This window comes from Macrotis lagotis, chromosome X, assembly GCF_037893015.1.
Source record: "Macrotis lagotis isolate mMagLag1 chromosome X, bilby.v1.9.chrom.fasta, whole genome shotgun sequence".
Lineage (NCBI taxonomy): Eukaryota > Metazoa > Chordata > Mammalia > Peramelemorphia > Peramelidae > Macrotis > Macrotis lagotis.
Window position 1 is genome coordinate 417,242,252 of NC_133666.1, and position 22,264 is coordinate 417,264,515.

Here is a 22,264-nt window from a genome sequence, read left to right on the forward strand (position 1 = left end):
TCTGTGAATAGGTTCTGCTAAACCTGGAGTCAGGAAGACTTCTTTTCCCGAGTTCAAATCTGGCCTCAGACCCTCAGTTTCCTCATGAGCTAGAGATAGAAATGAAAATCATTCTAGAATCTTTGCAAAGAAAACCCAAGTGGGGTCGGAAATGATTGAAATAACCAAACAACAACAAAATACCAGATCTACCTGAAACTTCAAGTTTCATTAATATTCATTTATGAATGTGCCTTTGGATGGATTAACATTAATTTTGCATGCTGATTTTTTAAAGCATGTATATAATTTTTGTCTTGACAATCAAGGATAGATATATTTTTAATTAAAGAAACTTGAAGCATTTGTTTTGTAGAAACTTTGTATGCAACTAATTTTAACAACTTAAAAGAGAACAGGGAAGACGGTATTCCTAGATCAAGTAAAATCAATTTTGTAGTGAATGCTTCATATGGGGGGGGGAAGCACATTTTTTTTTCAGTATTTCTTATAATTCAGATTAAGTGATATGAATAAATTTTTTCTTTTTGATTGAAAAACCTGAAAAGTGAAAGAAGTAATTAAAGAACTTAAGAAGTCAAAGGAGAAACCAGAATCAAAGAAGGAAAATAAGAATGAAGATAAAAAGAAGGGAAAGAAAGAAAAGGATGACTGGAAGGATAAATTTGCTTCTGATTCAGATAAATTCAGAAAGGAGTCTTCCAAGGGTAAAAAAGATAGAGAAAAGGAAAAAATAGGCCTAGAAAAAAGCACCAAAGACAAAGAGATTATGAAAAGATCAGTAAGTGGAAAGGATGCTTCTACTAAAATGACATCCAGACATAAAGAAGAGAAAAAAGTAGATAAAAACCCTTCTAAGCTTGGAAACTTAGCGAAGAGTCAAGACCGGAAAAAGAAGAACTAAATCTTATTACTTCCATCAACATGTAATGTTCAATGCTGAACCATTACTTATTATTTGTTAGATTGTGAAATGATACTGTAAATTTTCAATTTCTAAAACCTGTTTCCCTGATCTTGTTAAATTGAGATTATGGGTAATTTTGTAATACTACTTAAAAGCTTTCTATATTTCCATTTACTTGTAAATGAAAAGCTATTGTTTCCACAGTGATTTAAGGAATTTGTTTGCAGTATTAAAAACTTGACTGATTTAATAGCTTTTCATTAATTTAATTTTTCTATGTAGAGAATTACCTTCCCAATGTATGTTTAGCTGCATAATATTTAATTATGCTCAAAATGAACATTTTTATTGCTATTTAATGTTCATATTTTTAAATGTAAAATATTATCTTCATTATGTACACAGACAGATGTCTACAGGTATTATACTCTCAAATATAGCATACTTAAGCAGTCTGTGTTTCATATCACTGTAATATACTTTGGGAGTCATTTATCGTCTTTGAAAATACAAGTCTAGCATGTAGAAGGTATTTAAATTGAATTGAATTGGAAGAGAAGTAGTTAAGTATCTATGGTGGAGTATTGCATGTGTAATTTACATTTATAGGGTTGGGCTTTCGTGAACTTCTTGCTGCCAGTAGAGTTGTAAACTCCTTAATGGCAGCAAGTATTTCATTTTTCTCTCATTGTATGGTTAGCACCTAATACAGTGTTTTTGCATGTAGTAGATAAATAATAAAAGCTTATTGGATTTGTTGAATTTCGAAGCAGTTTAATTACTGAAGTAACAAATAGGCTGAAACTAGATATTTTTATAAACACTCTATTTAAGTTTAAAATGATAATACTGTAATGTTTTTCATTATATGGCATAATCGTATATTTCCAGATGTGTGTCATATAATTATTGAATACTATAAAATAACATTATTTTAACCTATAGCTGAGACTTTTAGTTCAGCAGAAAAGCAATTTATTTAGCTAAAGACTTTTTTTAACTGCCTTGATTTCTTTTGTACACAGAGCTTCAAGTCTCTAATATGACAAATTATTGTAAAATCTAAGTTCCTTGATGTTGAAAAGGCAATCTTCTCATTTTGTTTTAGCAGGGAAAAATACAGTGCTGCCACCCAGTGTTCAATTTTCTTGTTGCTATATTGTAACTTTTTTCTGAAAAGTTTAATTATACTGAATTTGAGGGTAATTTTTAATTATATATATTTCTAGATTTTTCTGTTCATGTCTGATGTCTAAGCATATTTCACTGCTAAAATTCAAGCAATATTTATGAATTCTGTCTCATACATCTAGAAGAGTATATAACTTCCATCATTTCCTAAACAAAGTTTTACTAAAATGGGTGCTTAATATCTAATATGTAGATTAAATTAAGGGAATTTTTTTTCAGGACTTATTTATGTATTCTGATATCAGATGGTAACTTGTTTACTGTGTTCATGTGGGCAAAAATTATATGTACATACATACACACACACACACACACACACACATATAAAAGAAAATTCAAAAGAAAGGTATAAAGGGTAATTTATCTACCAGTAGTAGAAGTTTTAATCTCATTTTATCAGAAGTCAGGAAATTTTATTTTTACTGAAGGGTAATATTGTGATAATTCTTAAATATTATGTAAGAGATGAATAATAGCTACTTGACAAGATATTCTAATATGGAAAACTAAATTTTAACTAAAGGAATTAAAAAAGATAACCTTTGCTTAATAACTCATGATCGTTCATCAGCGTATCACATATTAATGACCTTATGTTTTCAATTTATTCATTGCTTTTTTCCTAAAGTATCAGAGGAATATTGCTATCTATAAATTAAAACATAAATAAATACCTTCTGGCATCTTCAAAGAGAAAATTCACATCTGAACTTTATCAACAGGGTAATACATTTTATGTTATTGCATTTTATTTAACATTGAAACTCATTTGCTGCAACATATTGTAGTTAAACATTTGTTTCAATTAATTTACTCATATACTTGATGTGCAATCCTTTTTTAAAATAATTTTTATTTATGAATATATTTCTGATTAAAGTAGATGTCTTCTAAATACTGCTTTTTTATTATTGGGCATGATGAACTGAAAGTAATTTAATTTAAAACTGGTAGGATTGCTTCATGTTTTGGCATCTCTGTGTTAATAGAGTTTCAAAATTCTTGTGTGACTACGTTAATTGGTGAGTTTAAAAATCATATTAAATCTGATAATTATTCATGGCTCAGTTTCTCCATTCCTTATTCCTTCCTTGTACTTGATAATGTGTCCTCATCTCTTGACCTAACTGAATTACAGTCCTCTGATACAGGCTAGACATTGAGTTATAATAATGAGTATACCTCTCAAAATAGTTATGTCAACATAAAGACAATCCTCTGTATATTTTACTTACAGAATTTTTCAGTTTTTGAAACTTGAAATGTGCTCTTTTAAATAAAATTTTTATAAAGATGCCTAGGTACAGAAGTGATTTTAGAGAAGAAAATTGCTTAATTCAAATTGTACTTGATGTGTATAGTTGTGACCCTTGACTGCTATTTGTAACACTTTCTGGGGAAGTACTCCTGGAATTTTCCTTGAAGAAGCCAGGAGCACATTACTTTTCCTTCCAACCCCCTCTTTCCCCATATCCAGTCTACCTGCCAGCTAGTTTTTGATAAAAGATGAAAAGTAATGCAGAACAAGAATTGGTATAAGGCATGATGAGCTATTTCCTTTTTTAAAAAAAATTAGAAGTATCCTCTTATTTTTCCAATTACATTAAAAAATTTATTTTTAACATTCATTTGAAAAAATTTGAGTTTCAAATTTCCTCATTCCCTTTTATCCCCCTGAGCAGGTAATATAATATCATTTATAAATATGAAGTCATGAAAACAGTATTTCCATATTAGCTATATTGTAAACAAGAAAAAGAAAAATGTTTCCGTCTGCATTCATGTCTTATCAATTCTGTCTCTGGCATTCACCAGTGCTGCTGGCAATTCTCTATCTCTGGCATTTGTAGTGCTGCCACCCAGATTTTTTATCATCAGTCTTTTGAAATTTTCTTGCATCATTGTATTGATCAGAGTTGCTAAGACATTCATAGTAGATCATTGTTACCATATTACTTTTATTAGGTACAGTGAGCTGCTTCTACTCACTTCACTTCGTATCAATTCATTTTAAGTTTCCCCAGGTTTTTCCTGAAACTATCCTGCTTATTTTTTTTCTTGTTCATCATTTTTAAAGCACAATAGAATTCTTTCTGGGCTATTCCAATTCAGTTTTTCATCATCCCCCATTATTTTCTTTGGGATTGGCACACTCCCTTCCATTGGCAGCATAGAATCAATGTCTCTACTTCACACATTCAGTTTCTCTTCCTATTTTTCCTGGGCTAAATCATTCACATGCCACCTTTAAGTAATTTGTAAGATTTTTATATGAATAGCATTTATGTTTTATGGGTGTCAGTAGCCAAAATATTCATCACTTTGTGGCCAGTCTAATATTAAATAATGAGTCTCTCCATTTAGCTAAACTGGTCTGCAGACAGTGGGAACTTGGTCTCTCCAAAAAAGAGACTTGGTCTTCAGAGACTCCATCAGAAGTTGAACTTTACACTCATAATATTTTGGCATATATGGTCACTTCTGTGATCATCACTTCTGTCAACATAAGCAGTTATCTGGAGGTGAGAGATCCAGCACATGTATTGGTTACAACATTGAATAATCAGATTGAATTTAAAAGTTTTGTGTCCGCATGCTTTTTTTTTACTTTTGTTTTTTCATTTAAGCTATGTAGAGAAAGACAGGATGGACAGGTGATGGTTATTGGTATTTAGGTATAAAGAATACTGTAGAAATTTTTTTTTCTGTATTTCAGAGGGGAACTTTGGCATCCTAATTCATGGGGTTCTGAGGTGATGCATGGGATTAGATCTGTCATGAATATGTGTGTGAAATACATATTGGGGCATAAATATAAAGGAGTGACTGACAGTTTTGGTGCTGGTGAATTGGCAGTAGTGCAGGAGAATTAGCTGGAAATAGATATTTGTCTTTCCTTTCTTCCCCTTATTTACCGACAATGTCCACCCTTATATTCTATTAGTGATGGGGTTAAGAGGAGAATCTGGAACTAAAATTTGTTTGGAATATAATAAATAGGAAACAGATTAGTTAATAGAGACTTTTTCTAACTGACATTGATTAAGCATGACCTTCCAACCAATCCTGAATTTGCCTCACTATATTATCTTTTTTGTTGTTGAATTGTTTTAGTCATCCAGCTTTTGGCAAAGATAACTGGAGTGGTTTGCCATTTCCTTCACCAGCTTATTTTACAGATGAGAAAACTGAGCCACACAGAGTTACTGACTTGTCCAGGATCACATAGCTAGAAAGTCTCTCAGGTCAGATTTGAACTTAGATCTTGTCTCCAGGACCTGTACTCTAACCACTGTGTGACATCCACCCTTTAATGCACAACTCTTATTGGATATTATTGAAGGAGTTTTGTGAATATCTTGAAGAAATAATTATTTTGTCCATAGCATTCACCTAATTAATATCCTTTCTTCATTGACAGAAATTAGAAAAAAATAAATCCCTTCAAAAGTCCTATCCATTTAGCTCCTCAGACAAATATGTTTTTATTTTGAACTTCTATCAGTAATCCAACTTTAGTGTTCCATTTTTCTGCAGAGATGACCCTGTGTTCTTCCTGCCTGTGCTAGTACAAATTCTAACAGACTGGAAGGATTTTATGTATAGGCTTGCTTTATGGTTTCATGTCACTTGTCTGGAAACCAACCCAACTAAATTTAAGGAGGCTTATCAATAGCCTTACAGCAGAGTGATAGAATTTTTAGTATAACTTCCAAAAGGGGAGTTTTTTCAGCTGGACAGGTGGAAGGAGTAATCACAACAAAAAAGGAAAAAAAACCCACAAATCCTTAAACTATTCAAGTAAACTCTGTAAATGTTTAAAAAGTTCTCTCTGCTTTCTCAACTGGAAGGGTGGTTTATTGGACTGCTTTCCAATCCATTAAATATTTAAATACCTATCAGGGCTGTGCAAAGTCCTGAGGTTACACCTCAAGGAAAGTCCTGAGGATACACCTGCCCTAGAGGAGCGTAAAATCTAGAGGGGAAGACATCTCAGAAAAGAAGGCTGGAAAGGGAGGGTAGGAAAAGCACAAGGTAATTTAGTTTTGTGGAATTGAAATCAGACCAGCAGCAGATGTAAAGTGGAATGAGCTTGGTCTGTTTTCCTCTCTAAAAGAAGGCATTTAGAGGAGTTTGGTGTTCCTCCTTCAGTCCTCCATTTAGAGAGGAGAAGAGGTTGAGGAAGGTGGAGTTAGCAGGATGATGGTGAGTTTGGGAGTGTTGGGTTAAACTGTCCTCGAAAAGACATCTTGTTCCTTGGAGTTGCAACCAAGAAAGTCTGCTGATACTTCATACCTTTTGAACTCTTTAAGTTGCATGATAATAAAAATCACATCAATTTTCTATTATAGTCTTAACTGGAATAAAAGTTTTGTGCCTTTTAAGTGTATTATATTGACCTTTCCAGGATTTATTATTCCCGTAGTTTTTAGGTATAACCTTGCAGATCCTGCTTCTTAACTTCATCTTATATTTATTATTATCATTGTTATTATTGTCACTTAATATACTGCTGTTTATGGTACTTAAGAAAGCCTATGATGTTCTATATGATTTTAGTTCCTATGAAATTTGCAGTTCTTGATCAAAAAAAACCCTGAAGTACTCAGTACAAAGGAGTGTCAGGACAAGATAATCATCAATTTGATTTCAAATTCAAATATAAATTTGAAATGGTTAATCTATCATGTCTTGATAGTTCCTTTCATTTGCGATAAAAGTGAAATAAAAATGTAAAGACTGAAGAAAATAAAAAGAAAATACTAAAGAAAATAAAAACAAAAACTTGTAAACTAGATATGCAAATAAATTATTAGAAACTTAGTGAAGGCTTTATATTTTTAATTATTTTATAAAATGAAGGCATTTTATTTTGAGGAATTTCATACTTACTTACCTCATAGATCTGAGCTAGTCCAACCCCTTCAATTTTTGATAAGGAAGTTGAAATCCCAGGGGATATAATTGACTTGCCCAGGAATATACAGTTAATAATCCTACATTTGAACTCATGTCCTCTGACTCTAGAGTCTTGAGTATTTTCCATTAGAGTCACACTGCTTTCTCTGAGGAATCTCTAGGTGGCAAAGTATATAGAGTGCTGGACATCCACTCAGGAGGACTGGAGTTCAAATCTAGAAGGTATTTACTAGCTGTACAACTGTTTAATGCTATTTGCCTCAGTTTCCTCATCTGTAAAATTAGCTGGAGAAGGAAATGGCAACCATTTCAGTATCTTTGCCAAGAAAATCCCAAATAGGGTCACAAAGAATCAGATATGAGTAATTGACTAAACCACAATAAAACTTTCTCTAAAAATTTGTCTGAAAAGCTAAAAATTTTAGCCTGGTGAAATGAGGGATATATATTGGATTAAAATTATTATTTTTTATTCTGAAGTTATACACACACACACACACACAAACACTGAAAAGAAAATTCACACAAGTATTTTCATGTGCACAGCATGATACAAAAAGAATTGTATATGAAATTGTGAAACACTGTTCCATATTGCCCACTTTTTTAAAAAGTATATAATAAATTCATGTTACTTTTAAAAACTGTAATGCTTATCTGGACTTCCTTCTGAATTTTCTCTTCTATTATGTGTGTTATTTTAAATGTTTTAAAAAATGTTTCACTGGTTCTTATTTTTCTTCCTTGTTTTCTACCTTGACATTGCTATTTCTCTATACACCACCTCCAACTTGAGTTCTAAAGAGAAAAAAAAATGCTATGTACGAACCCTACTTCCATTTACACAGTGACCATATCCAAAAGTGTATGTTCCTTTTCATATCTTGAGTTCTTCACTACCCCCTTAGTATATGGGTAACATTCTGTCTAACATGGGTTCTAGGGAGCTGTGGTTGATCATTAATTGAGCATTGATTAGAGTTAAATTTTTCAAGTTTTGTTTTTCATCTTGTCATTGTACATATTCTCAATTGGTTTAATCCACCCTGCATCAATTTCTATGTCTTGGTATTCTCTGAAATTGCTTTTCTTTTTCATTTTTTACAATGCAGTAACATTTCATTATATGCATATATCACATTCTGTTCTGCAATTAATGAAAATTCCCCCCTTCTTTTTCTTCTTTCCACCCTCTCTTTTTTCTCTTCCTCGCTCTATTTTTTCCTTTCTGAATTGAACTTTGAACCCTGATGTGCTTTTGGCCACAGTAGTCAGTCCTTTTTGGTCTCAGACCTGGTTCACTAGGGTTCTGGTGCTGGCGTCTTTCTTCTGAGATGAGTGGAACCTGGCAACAGCTTTTAGCCATACTCATTTCCTTCCAAAGCCCATTCTGGAACTTTCTTAGGGGATCCCTTCACTTTGTTGTCTCTAAATGAAACTTTAGAGAAGCTATTGCTGTTCCTTTTCTCATGGGCCTTTTTTATTGCCTGTCCTGGATAAAACTGAATTTTTGTGTAGTTCTGGGGTAGATCAAACCACTTAATAGTTTTTTTAATGGATTTCTTGATCATTATTTGTTTTGGGGTTATTTTTAGGTTTATGATAGTGTAGGTATATTAGTGCTAGACTGTTTACCTTCATTCAAGAATCCATCTTGTCTGGAAAGCTTAAGAGTAAACATTTTTAGAGACTATTCAGTCATGTGTATCTAGTAACTACATGGTTACTAGTAGTGATTAATAATAATCAAGCATTGTGAATTAATCTTAGAAGTTTAAAATTCTTTTGTGGAACTTTTGATTTAATTTTTATTAACTCTCATCTATGAATAAAAATTTTAACCCAAGATCATAGATAAAAGTAGTTTTCTTTTTATTTCTTATTTAGGAGTACCAATATTCTTAAACTTCTGTGTTTGTATTAGTATAAACTATTTTCATATGTTTCAGGTTAATAGGTAATTGGGAAAGGAGATGAGCATTTTTGGATGGGATAATCTAGTAATTTCCCATTATTTTAGATACTGAACTACTGTTTGATTTTGTTATACCCTGGCTTATTTTCTGCCTGTGTCAAAAAAATATAAAAATGAAAAATTTTTGGAGTTACTTAATCTTAACTATTACCTGTTTTCTGTTATTAATCTAGCTAGCAATTCCAGTGTAATCAGAAAAAACTTTGGTGAAAAGTATAATAGAGAAAGCAATAAATAAAAAAATATTGAAAAATCTGATAGTTTTTGATGGTTAGAAGTGAAGAAATAGAATAAAAGGAACTATATTTGAACTCACTGAAACTATATTACTTTTTTGGTAGTTATTTTGTTTTTAAAAAATCTAAAATTTGCTGTGTGGCCTTGGGCAAGCCACTTAACTCCATTTGCCTTGCAAAAACCTAAAAAAAAATCTAAAATTTGCATTTTCATTACATTAACGGATATGCTGGTAAGTATTTAACAACTAGCTCATGTACACATGATACATTTATGAGTTTAATCTGAATTATTAACATTTTCTCTATCACTTTCATAAGCTTACACTTGAGGGGGTGTTAGCAGGAGCTTAGAATGTCTTGCTTAAAATAATAAAAAGCTAGTATATTTTTTTTAAAGAAAGTTTTTATTTACTTTGAGTTTTACAATTTTTCCCCATTCTTGCTTCCCTCCCCCCACCCCCCACAGAAGGCAATCTATTAGTCTTGACATTGTTTCCATGGTATACATTGGTCTCAGTTGAATGTGATGAGAGAGAAATCATATCCTTAAGGAAGAACAATAAAGTATAAGAGATAGCAAAATTACATAATAAGATGATGGTTTTTTTTTTTTTAATAAATAGATGGTAATATTCTTTGGTCTTCATTCAAAGTCCACAGTTCTTTCTCTGGATATAGATGGCATTTTCCATTGCAGACAGTCCCAAATTGTCCCTGATTGTTGCACTGATGGAATGAGCAAGTCCATCAAGGTTGATTATCACCCCTACATTGCTGTTAGGGTGTACAGATATGTTACATTCATACTTCCCTTACCTCACCACACCACAAACCACCTTTGAAAGCTATGAAGAGTTTGATAAATGCAAAGAGAACTCTCATTTCTCCTATTTCAACTTAACTATTTTACTCCTAAGCAAAACCTAAACCCTAAGTAAAAGGAGTCATCTTCACTTTCTGGTTATGGAGTCTTCCTCCAATTCTAAATATTTTCCTAAATAACACATAGATCCTCAGGGGCCAAAGCACCAAAGGTCATAGCACACAGACTCCATTTTCCTGAATTATTAACATTTTCTCTCTCATTCCCATAAGGCTACACTGGGGAATTTCAGCTGGTCAGGTAGAAGGAGTAAACACAACAAAAAATAAAAAAAAACCCACAAATCCTTAAACTATTTGTTTAAACTTTGTAAATGTTTAAAAAGTTCTCTCTGCTTTCCAATCCATTAAATATTTAAATACCTGCTGAGGCTGTGCTCAGCATCAGTTCATGCAAATTCTTCCAGGCTTCCCTGAATTCCCATCCCTCCTGGTCTCTAACAGAACAATAGTGTTCCATGACATACACATAGACTACAGTTTGTTAAGTCATTCCCCAAATGAAGGAAGTTCACGTAATTTCCAATTCTTTGTCACCACAAACAAGGCTGCTATGAATATTTTTGTATTAAAAAAAAAAGCTATTCTTAGCTCTCAGGCCTGCACAAAAATAGATTGAGGGCAGGATTTGACCTTGGGGGTAGTGTGCCAATCCTTGGTTCTAGGAAATCAGTAAAACAATAAATGATGCCCTGATTTTTGGTGAAATATTGAAAACTTAACAAGTGCCATTTGTGGATTGGTATAGTAGACACAGCTCAGTGACACAATGGATAGAGCCCTGGGCTTGGAATCAAGATTTCTCTTCATGAATTGAAATCAGGACTCAAGACACTAGCTGTGTGACCCTGGGCCAGTCATTTTACCATATTTAGTTCGTTTTCCTCGTCTTCTAAAATGACCTGGAGAAGGAAATGGGAAACCACTCCAGTATCTTTGCCAAGAGAACCCCAGTAGCATCTCAGACAAGTTGGATATAGTTGAAAAACAACAACACTGTAGTCACAACTGACTCCAGCACAATATTGCCTCCAGTAAACTTAGGAACTACAGATAAAGAAACATATTACATGTCTTCCTCTACTGCAGCTTTTATTAGATTACTTTGTCCCACTTTATTCACATAATTGAAAAAGTCTGACACTAGTGTTTTTCTCATCTCATTAACAGCATGGACTATTGAAAGAGGAAAGAGAATTGGGTCTACTAAGGAGGGTTCCTTATTCTTACACACTAAAGGCAAATGGAGTCTGTGTGCTATGACCATTGGTGCTATGGCTCCTGAGCGTCTATTTGTTATTTAGGAAAATACTTAGAATTGGAGGAAGACTCCATAACCAGAAAGTAAAGATGACTCCTTTTACTTGGGGTTTAAGTTTTGCTTAGGGATAAAAGTTAAGTTGAAAGAGGAGAAATGGGAATTCTCTTTATCTTTATGAAACTCTTCATAGCTTTTCAAGGTATGTGGTGTGGTGAGGTTAAGGGAAGTGTTAATGTATTATTTGTATATATTTTTCAGTGAGAACAGGCAGAAGGAACAATAAAGAAAAAATTGAATGAATGAAATATAAATTCTAGAGAATAAAGTAAGCTGAAAATTAATAGAAACTTTTTGTCTAAAACCTTTGTTTTACAGTTATGTAGGAAACCTTCCCAAATAGTGTTTGTAGTCTATTAATAATAAAGCTGAAGGAGTTTGTGGGTGTGTGGATGTGGGTATATGGAAAACATGTATTTATATCTTTCCTTTTTTTCCCAAACTGATAAGGATCTGGGAATCCATGGAGAAACATTATAATGAGTTAGGCAGTAGAACAAACCATCCTAACTAGGGAGACTGAGCTACACAAAATAGGGAATCTGAAGTATTTTATGGCCTTCCACAGCAACCATCAGACATTGAATTCACTTGTAACTGTTTTTCTTTTTCCTTTCTCCATATTCTTTTAAAAAAATCTGTATTTTAAAAAAGAGCACCAGAAAAACTGAACATTTCCCCATAAATTATAGAAATATAGAATTGTATGTAAAATTGAGAAGTAATTAAATTATGTGTATCTTAACATTTTTATTGCAACTTTCAAAATTGTACTGTTTGTAATTTTTTCTGGCCTTCCTTCCCATTCTAGGAGGTCAAATGGGATGGGGGAGGGGGGACTGTATCCCTTCCCCCTCCTTCTTGACCTTTCCTCCCATATAAAAAAGAAAAACAAAACCTTTGTAGTTAGGTATAGTAAAGCAAAGGCAAAGTGGTAATGACTTCTAAATCAGTATTTGTAATAGTGAAATTATCTTTACTGAAAAAAAATGAGGTTTTAGGTTAAAAATACTTTGTTTTCTAGCTTGATGTTGATATATATATTTATCAGACTTAAAATTTATGGTTTAAGAGCAATATTTGCATGATATATTTTGTTTTTAAAATATTTATAATTTTCTATGATTTGTTATAATTTTGCATTGGTGTTTGAATTGGATTATTCTCCATATTTAATTATTACGCTGATTTTCTGGAACTGAAAAGGGAAGTTGGAAAAAAATTACCATTTTTTCATATATTAAATACACTTTAGTACTAAATGTTGCAGTAATGGCACACTTTGTAGGTGGTTTAAGGAACAAGAGCATTATGATTTTATTTTGCACATCACTTGTCAAAATTGAAAAAAATTCACAATATAATGTGTAAAATTTGAACATATAACTTATAAAATTTTTATTTTGGATGAATTTTTCTTTGGGACAACCTAAAAATAATTCTTATTAGGGAAAAAAGTACATATTTAAGAATTTTTTTCTACTTGAGTTTTTATCTAAAATTATACATTATCTGAGTGTTAATTTTCTAATTCTTAGAAACCTTTCCAGATAGTCTTCAGTAATATATTGGAAATAGTGTATGATCTTTTTCCTGGTCTAATTTGTATTTGAATAAAGTTTTCCATTTTCACAAAAAGCCAAAGTTAACTTTATGAATGAAAAATGCAGGACTTAAGGAAAAATCTGCCTCAGCAAAGTCTGTGTTACCTGGACAACTAGAGGACCACATACAATTGGAAGATCAGGCTACAAGAAAATCAGGTATGATTATCCTATAGATAACCTCCCATTTCCTTCCCTTGCTGCATTTTACAGTTAGGAAATTAAAGCCCAAGGTTACAGAGCAAGTAGAGGTAAAGCTGGAGCTGGAAGGAGTATCCTGACTCTTATCACAATGGAAATGTTAACATATTGTGAAACCATAAGTGCTTAAAATTCAAAATGAATTTCCTGCCTTAGTTTTGTAACCAAAATTATTTTAAGTAATATTTTCCATTTACATGTAAATTCAATTCTACAAATGATTTTTAATATATATAATTTATGTTTTTGTGAGAAAGCAAAATGATAAAAAGATGGAGAATTTATCTCTTGAGTGAGGAAGACCTAGTTTCTTGTTGTATCTTTGACGTAACTAGCTATATAACCCTGGGTAAATAAATCTCAATCTTTCAATATCCTAGAACTATAAATTAGGTAACTGATGCTTATTTGTATTGGCATAGATCAGGAGTTCCTTAGACTAGGATTTCTGAGCTTTTTTTTTAAAGAGTTGGGATCATCATTTTAATATATTTTTAAAAACATTTTTAAAGATTTGTGTTTAAACACATTTTTTCTGAGAAGAGGTCCATAGCTTCAGTAGTTTTCTGAAGGGGTTTATGACACTAGTTAAGAGCCCCTGGAGTGGAAATTTGCCAGTAAGGGGCACTTATATACTTTACCTTCTCCCCTCACCCTGCTGTTTTGACTCTATAAGATAGGGTTTACTCAGTTCTTTTGTCATTCTCACCCTGGCTCCCCATACCTGGTTGGGAAATTATCCTTGTCAATTTTCCTGCCAATGCCGTATCTCTTCGTTCACACTTCTAAAATTTGTATTGTCAATGCTAACTGTTGTATGATTCTGAGGCCTGCTGATTTTACCTTTGTTAATACAAATGCCCCCTTCTCTTCTTTGACATTGGCATTACTCTGGTATAAGCCCTTGTTGCCTCATGCCTCTGGCTATTGCAATGGTCTCTTACTTGTTTTGCTTGCCAACTTGAGTCTACACTCTGTTCAGTTGACAGTACTCTTTGTAAAGCTTATTACATTCCTCTCTCCCCACTTCCTCTCGGTAATCTCCTGTGGTTCCCTAATCACCTCTAAGATCAGATATAAAATTCTTTGGCATTGAAACCCTTCTTCTCAACCATGTCTCTCTCCCCCCCCCCCCACTCTAAGCCCCAATCTTCTTACACTTTTTCATCTACTTTGCAATCTAGTGATATTGTTTGGAAAATTAGATTATCATCAAGGCATTTTGAGAATTTATCAGATTTTTCAGATACAGAGGTCCAATAGATGATAAAAAAAAAGTTGGGAGTGTGATATACAACAGTTTATAGCAAGTGGTTTAGCTTGAACAGAGCAGAAACCTGGAGGCCTGAAAGAAACTGAGAAGAGGAATAGATAGATAGATAGGGTAGTAGATAGAAGAGCATGTGAGGTAGATCAGAGTTTGGAATTGATTTAGGAAGCAACAATGTGCTCTCTATGTTCCAGCAGAGTAGTCACATAGATTTAATCTCAAGGATGGTAAATCCAATTATATTGTGAATGTGAAACACCACTAGAGACTAGAAGATGAATTGAAGTATTCTCAGTAGTGATGAGTTTCCATTTCAAGTTGAGTGGCAGGGAAACAGAATGTAGATGATGGATGTAAAAAAATCTGTTAGAGATGTGAGATTGCCAAGACTAGTCAGCATGATTAGTCATCTAGATGGCTTAGTGGAGACAGTGCTAGGCTTGGAGTCATAGACCAGAGTTCAGATACTGCCTCAGATTGTTTTCTAGCTGTGTGACATGAGACAAGTCATTTGGCTTCTGTATCCCTCCATTTCCTCATCTGTAAAATGAAGATAATAAATAGCACCTACCTTCCATAGTCATTGTGAGGATAAAATGTAAAGCACTTTGCAAACCTATAGGCATTGTATATCCATATTAAGGAAGACATCATTATGTTGGCACTGTTGTAGAGACAAACACAGGTCAGTGGGAGAAATAAATGTGAGATACATTTTACACTGACAACCTCAGGATATGACAAAACAACTTCTTTTGCATTTTGGGGGGGCTTTAATTAGCCACTAAATTGTGTGACTATTGCATATAATTCAGGAAGAATCACTGAAGTATTTCCCCTCTAAACCTAGGATTTAGAAAATTGTTCTTCTAAAAGATGACTTATTTTGCATGCTGTACTTTGTAGGTTAGTACTTTCTTTTCATCTTTTTCCCTGTCCTGTACCATTTATTCAAAGCAGAACCTAGAATTTGTTTTTTTTTTTTTGCTAAAATGTATATACTATAAGGTAAACTATTAATATTTTTGTTGAAATCATCTTTTTACATAAGTATGTAATTATTTGGTTTATATTGAAATTCAAACATATTAATGGCAATTCTGATATTTTAGTAGTTATTAAAAGGAATTTGAAAAATATTTTGTCTGTCTTTAGTCTTTACTAGCTAAAAACTAAAGGATGGAATTTTGGGATATAATTATGTCTTTCATTGAGTAAGACTCTTTTCCCAAATTAATAGGCAGGAAGAAAGGAAATCTTAATTCATTTCTATAAGTTATAGAGAAATTTTAAAATATTATTTCTGATAGCATTGTATTAGTTTTGTCATCAGCAGATCTTTTTCATTCTGAATATATATTTTTTTTCTATTTCACCTGCCTGCCTATTTGTCTCTCTCTACCTAATTTTGTCCAAATTTGTGACTTCACTGATTTAAGCAACTCCTGATGAGGAAATATTTTCTCTCAGTGCAAATGTTGTTCTGTAACAAGGACATTAACAAAGTCAGACTCACATATGTCAGAAGAGGGCCTTGAACACCAAGGAGTCTGGCTTTATCATCTATAGATGAAAAAAAAATACAGAGAAAAATACATATTAAACTAATATGAACAAATTATTATATTTCATTGCCCAGAGACTACAATTTCATTTAAACTGATTTCTTGATAAATTTTGTACAAGGTTTGAGATTTTTCATTTTCATGGGTTTTAACTTTTGAAAAAAAATATAATTTTTAGAACACCAGAATGTTGAAAATGAAGTGGAAGAGAACATTCATTTCGTCCTTAATGAAGCACTACAGACACAACGTGGTATGAATTAAAATTTATTATTTTATTATTATTACATAAAGGATATTTTGTTGGGACTCCTGAATTTGATTGTTCTTATTTTTTGTCATTAACAAATTGTAAAATGCAGTATTTCCTAAACTGATTTGACCAGTGAACATCCTGGAAATTACAGTGTTCTGACAGAGCAGCAGATTTTTTTGAGAAAATTCAGAGGATTAAGTACTAGATTTTAATTTTTGGTAGGTGACTTTGGCATTGCAAAGTCAGATGTATTAGTAGAGGGCTTTCTCCACAGAAATATTTTTGTATACACATATGCAGGGGTGTGTGTGTGTGTGTGTGTGTGTGTATAAAGTATATGTATGCACATATCTGTAGCTCTTGAAAAACTGCAAAAATTTTGAAAAATTTTTAGAAGAACTTCTAGGTAATTTCTTCTTAGTTTTAGGGAACTCCTTTCTAAACAGTTGTACAGGGCTGCAAAAATTAGTCTATTTTGGTGATGCTTACCAAATTTTACATTTACAGATGCTGATAGTCTTTGATTTTAATCTGGATCATGACTAAATTCGTGCCAAATAAATGAGAGTTAATATAAAGTAAAACCTATAGTGTTTGGGAAATTATACTATCCCAGAATATTGAAATTGCCAAACATTGACCAATCACTTATTGAGTTGAGCTAATAAATAGATGAACCAAACATTTTTGCTTGATTCTGACATTTTTTTTTTATCATAAGTGAAAGATAATTTTAGAACCATGGGCATACCTGAGATCAACACAGCATTTTTTCTAATAAGAAACTTTTAGAATCCCTTCTAAGGAACTAGAATTAATGACAGAGGATGTTTTCATTGTCATTCACTATTGTACTTTTTAAAAATACCCATGTGAATCCATCCTGTGGATTACAAATGTGGGAAAAAATGGTTGATCCAGTGTATAATTAGTATTTTTAATGTCACTTGTGCCTAGTGTTCCTTTTAAAACAGACATTTAGTGAATTTGAGAAATGGGGATGGGATATGTGGCCAGGTATCATGTTTTCAGAAATACTGACTTCTGATGAAGAATTGGCAGACTTTTGAGTAAACTTTTGTAAAGCACCCTAAAACAGATTCATAACAGATTCAGGAATTCTTCTCCTTGCCAGTCCATGAGCAAATAAAAATAAGATAGAAAGAAGGTTGTTTGAAATTGACAAAATGGAATCTGTTATTGTTACAGAAGTGGATGATCATTGTAAGCAAGCCAGTGGACTTGATCTTCTGGAGATTCTTGTTCAAAACTGCTTTACATTTTATTTAGTAATTAATTTAATTAATCAAAATTAAAATTAATTTTAAGGCATTTATAATATCTCTTGAGTTCTGTAGGTAATTCACTCCATTTATATGATAAAAACCACCCCCCCCAAAAAAAGAAAATAATGCCTTGTCAGTCCTCTAAAATGATATATTTTATAGTGATTACCAGTTGGTAGACAGTAACTTCCTCAATGGGGGAGATGGCTATACTGAAGTACGATATTAATACCATCAAATTTAATTTCCTTAAGCAATAGTGTTTTTTGTAGAAGTAAGAATTCAGAATTTTGGCCTGGGCCATCAGTAATATATCTTTCTCAGGTCTCAATAGAGTCTGTCAGTCAGTCCCACTTGATTTCCTTGTGGAAGGAGGGTGTTATCTTTCTAAGTCTCAGATGGAAACTCTCATGACCTGAGAAAGGGGAATTAAAGGGATGAGGGAACATTGGAATTCTAAGAATTTAAGTTGCAAAGCTAAAATATTGAAATGAAGACAGTGGTTATATAGATGCTGGTCTAATAAGAAGCCATTGTAGGAAAGAAGTCTCCTTTCCATTTTCTCTTCTTCCTACAACCAGATTGTTGAAGAAAGCTTGAAGCAGAGAGCACATAAGGAATTGTGATGATAATTATTGTAACAGGTTTCTCTGAGTAATACAAACTTTAATTTTTCTTTCTCTTGGGTTCTTGCAATTTTTGCCTACCTTGGCCTGTTTCCTGTCATACCATATTCTTAACTCTTATTGGCACTGGAGTAAAGAGAAAAGAAGACCTTAGGGATAATTGTTCCCAAGTGGTAATAGGCTCTGAAAAATTGGGGGAGAGTGGGAGGTGGGATAAACACCTACATAGTGGCAACAGTAATGGAATGGGAGTTCTTATGGCTATTTAATACAAGTCTATTCGCGAAATAAGTAGATATATTAGAGAATACCCATAGTGACTGGTGCTCAGTTTTAGACTGTCTGCCTGTTTATTTTATTTAAAATAGAAAATAACAAGAAAGAAGAGACAATTGAAGCACTAAGAGAACAGCATATGGAAGATGAAGAAGATATTCCTCTAAGAAATGAATTAGAAAATAAACTTGAAGACTTGGCAACAGAAGCACTATATGAAGGTATAATTCTGGTAGTCACTAAAATGGTTTTAAAAATATGACTGAATAATTTTCAGTCCAGTTTGACATAATGTTAAGTAAACTTTAATTGAACATCTCCTTACTACCCCTAGATTTTTTTCAAGTTTCACATTTTGCTTTGTGAAATTTAGATTTTCTTATCCTAGTATTCAGAGTTTGGGTCTTTGAAAATACCACCTTCTTCTGTTATTTCCTCTCAAATTCCCATTTTAACCATTCTGTTTTCTATTCATTTTTATCCTTTGTCTTTCCTTTCCATTGTGATCAAAGGAACCTTTCTTTTTTCTCTATCATTAAAAACTAAACTAAAACAAAGCAAAACAAACTCCATATTATCTAAGCTCCCCCCCCAACATCTTTTTTTTCTTAAATACATGGGAGGGAACCTTCTTTCCTAAAGCCCTAGTATTTCTGACCCCTTTTGATGCTAGTTGCACCTTGTCATGTTCTTCCACATTGAATCAGAAAGAATTGTTATATCTTGCCACTTTCACATCTTGCTACTGCTATCAATACATACCTTCTATACTTTTATCTTTAGTTACTAGTTTTTTCCTCCTTTTGAGTTTCCTTCCATGTATCTGAATTACATTGTCCAGATGTTTTTTGCTTTTATCAGCTAGCTTCTGGGTTATTATTGAACTTTCTACTTCTACTTGCATGAGAATATGTGAGGGCTTCAGTTTTCATATTTATATCTCCTTAAATTTTGTAGTTTATCAATCTCTTCAATTCGTACAATCAGATTCTTCATTCTGCTTGAGCAGAATAATTACCAGGAATAATTATACTTTAGATTTCATCATTACTTATAAATAAATTCTCTTCTGATCATAATATCCTTTCTTTCCCTCTCTTCTTTTTCCTTATTTCTCCTAACCCTGTATTGGCATGACATCCTATTTAGGAAATTTTCCCAATCCATTAAACTGATAAGGACCACTGGATAAGGATTATTGTCATTAGAATAGAGCTGAAAGGTACCTTAAGATCATCATGTTGAAACTTTCCCATTCTACTTATGGGTAAACTGTGGACTTGAGCGGGCAGGTAGGTACAATGGAAAGAGCATCAACCCTGGAGTCAGGAAGACCTGAATTCAAATCTGTCCTCAGACACTTGATACTTAATAGCTGTTTGACCTTGGGCAAGTCACTTAACCCTATTGCTTCCCATCCTGGGCTATCTCCAGTCATCCTGCTTGATATCTGGCCACTGAACTTAAATGACTCTGAAGAAGAAAGTGAGACTGATGAGTTAACACAGAACCCTTCACTCCAATTCACTTTATTATTATTACATTTCCTCTTGGATTTCATGATCTTCAAAAATGAAGAACAAACATCATCATCATCTTCTTCTTCATCATCAGGTGGTTCAGAAAATAGAGCACAGGGCTTGGAAATAGAAAGACTTATCTTTATGAGTTCAAATCCGGCCTCAGATACTTACTGTGTGACTCTGGGGAAGTCACTTAACCCTGTTTGACTCAGTTCTTCCTTTATAAAAAGAGGAAGAAAGTTGTAGACTATCCTAGTATCTTTTCCAAGAAAACCTCAAATAGGTCATAAAGAGTCAGCTAGGCCTGAACAACAACAAAAAATGGACTAAAACAGAATTCATCTTGTAAGGGTTGAACTACAAATATAAATTAGAATCATAACCAAGAAGACCTAGTTTCTTTTTTGTTTTGTTTTGTTTTTTTTAGTTTTTGCAAGGCAAATGGGGTTAAGTGGCTTGCCCAAGGCCACACAGCTAAGGTAATTTTAAGTGTCTGAGGCTGGATTTGAACTCAGGTACTCCTGACTCCAGGGCCGGTGCTCTATCCACTGTGCCACCTAGCTGCCCCTGAAGACCCAATTTTAAGGGCTTACTATCATCTGCCCAAACCAGAGCCCTCCTGTAGGAAAACTTCAAATAGAAAAAAAAAAATTAATAGTTTGAAAAAAGATAAATACTTAGGTATACATATGTGTATTGTACATTTATAATATACAACATATTAATTATAGTCATTAATGATTATGAAATCAAGGGCAGGAAATTTATGACAGTGGCAAGTACAGGTATATTTTTGATAAATTGCATTCATATATTCAAATGCTGACTCAATTCATTATTCTGATTATTCCAGGACATATGGCAGCCTGGTTTGGCCACTTACTTAAGCTTTGATCATGTGCAAGGCATTGACCTTCACTGTCACGTTGGACTAGACAAAATTTAGAATTCTTCCTGTTATAAAACTTACATTGTTCTTCTACTAATGAGTTTGTGTTTGATTCCTAGGACAGAGGTAGAACAAGCTCACTAATATCCATAATACTAAGCAGAATTTTGTGAGTACCCCAAGTAAAGTATGAGCTGAGAATTAAGGCATTTCAGTAGAAGTCAACCTTTAACCTCTCCTTTAGGCCCACAACTTCATCTGCACATAGGACATCTCTACCTCGATGTATCACTGGCACCTCAATATATCCTGCCCATAATAAACATACATTCCCTAATCTTTATCTTCCTTCTGACATAATTATTTCTCTCAGTGCCACCATTCTTCTTACCTTTTTTTTCACTTCCAATAGCTGAGTGGTCAAAAACCAAACAATATTGATTCCCATTTCATTCATTTGCTTCTCTCTCTCTCTCTCTCTCTCTCTCTCTCTCTCTCTCTCTCTCTCTCTCTCTCTCTCTCTCTCTCCCTTTTTGCGTACTGCCATTCACCCAGTAGAGAAAGCTTTCTCAGAGGCCTTCTAGACCAGAGTTTAGAATGTGGGGTCCATCTAGATAAATTTCAGTGGGGTCTGTGTACTTAGATGGGGAAGAAATTATTTCTTATTAAAAATAAGATATGAGCATTTTTATTCATATCATATTTCATTTTTCCCCTAATCTGGGACCCAAATTTTGCATTTCCTTTGTTTCTAAATTTAGGCCACAAACTCGAGTGGTACTAAGCATCAAGACACTACCCCATGATATGACATAAGATCCTTTGCTCTAGACTACTGTAGTTTTCTAAAAAGTCCAAATGCTTATTTAATAATTGAAAACACCTACAAATTTGCACTCTCCAGCCTTAATCTCATTTTATGAAACTATACATGTTCTACATTTTGAAGGAGAAATTATATCTAGCTGGGAAAATCAGGAAAGGCTTAATGAAGAAAGTCATGTTTAAACTGAGACTTGATGTATTGATAGGAACCTGTGGGGTTGAGTGGAATGGCATGAGCAAAATTGTGGGACAATATTTAGAATCCAAATAATAGTAAATATTACATTATTTATTTGCTCATTTTTGCTTGTTAGTCATTCTTATTCTTTTTCTTATGATTGAATATTTTTCAGTTCGTAATGTTTGATCCAAGGTTGGTAGGGTGCAAGTGGGAGATAGTGTGAGGTGGTAGAAATGGAAAAGACCTTTCAGGAGATTTATGTTCTATTCCTGTTCAAGTTGTTTTTTTTTTCATCACAAAAGCAAGGTATAATTCCTGCTTTATCTAGAT

General features: G+C 33.1%; 1 protein-coding gene across 9 annotated transcripts in view; it reads left to right on the forward strand.

The window, feature by feature from the left end:
* The window catches only part of ASPH (aspartate beta-hydroxylase), a 263,106-nt gene that overhangs the window by 81,286 nt on the left and 159,556 nt on the right, over positions 1-22,264 (forward strand). For 6 of the 9 annotated variants that reach the window (XM_074207742.1, XM_074207741.1, XM_074207743.1 and 3 more), the window contains 3 exons: positions 13,103-13,195; positions 16,251-16,325; positions 18,609-18,737. In XM_074207742.1, the coding sequence (XP_074063843.1) occupies positions 13,103-13,195; positions 16,251-16,325; positions 18,609-18,737 (297 nt within the window). Of the gene's footprint in view, positions 1-548; positions 13,196-15,357; positions 15,414-16,250; positions 16,326-18,608; positions 18,738-22,264 lie in introns of those variants that run through there. The other 3 variants (XM_074207749.1, XM_074207750.1, XM_074207748.1) reach the window with 2 other exon arrangements.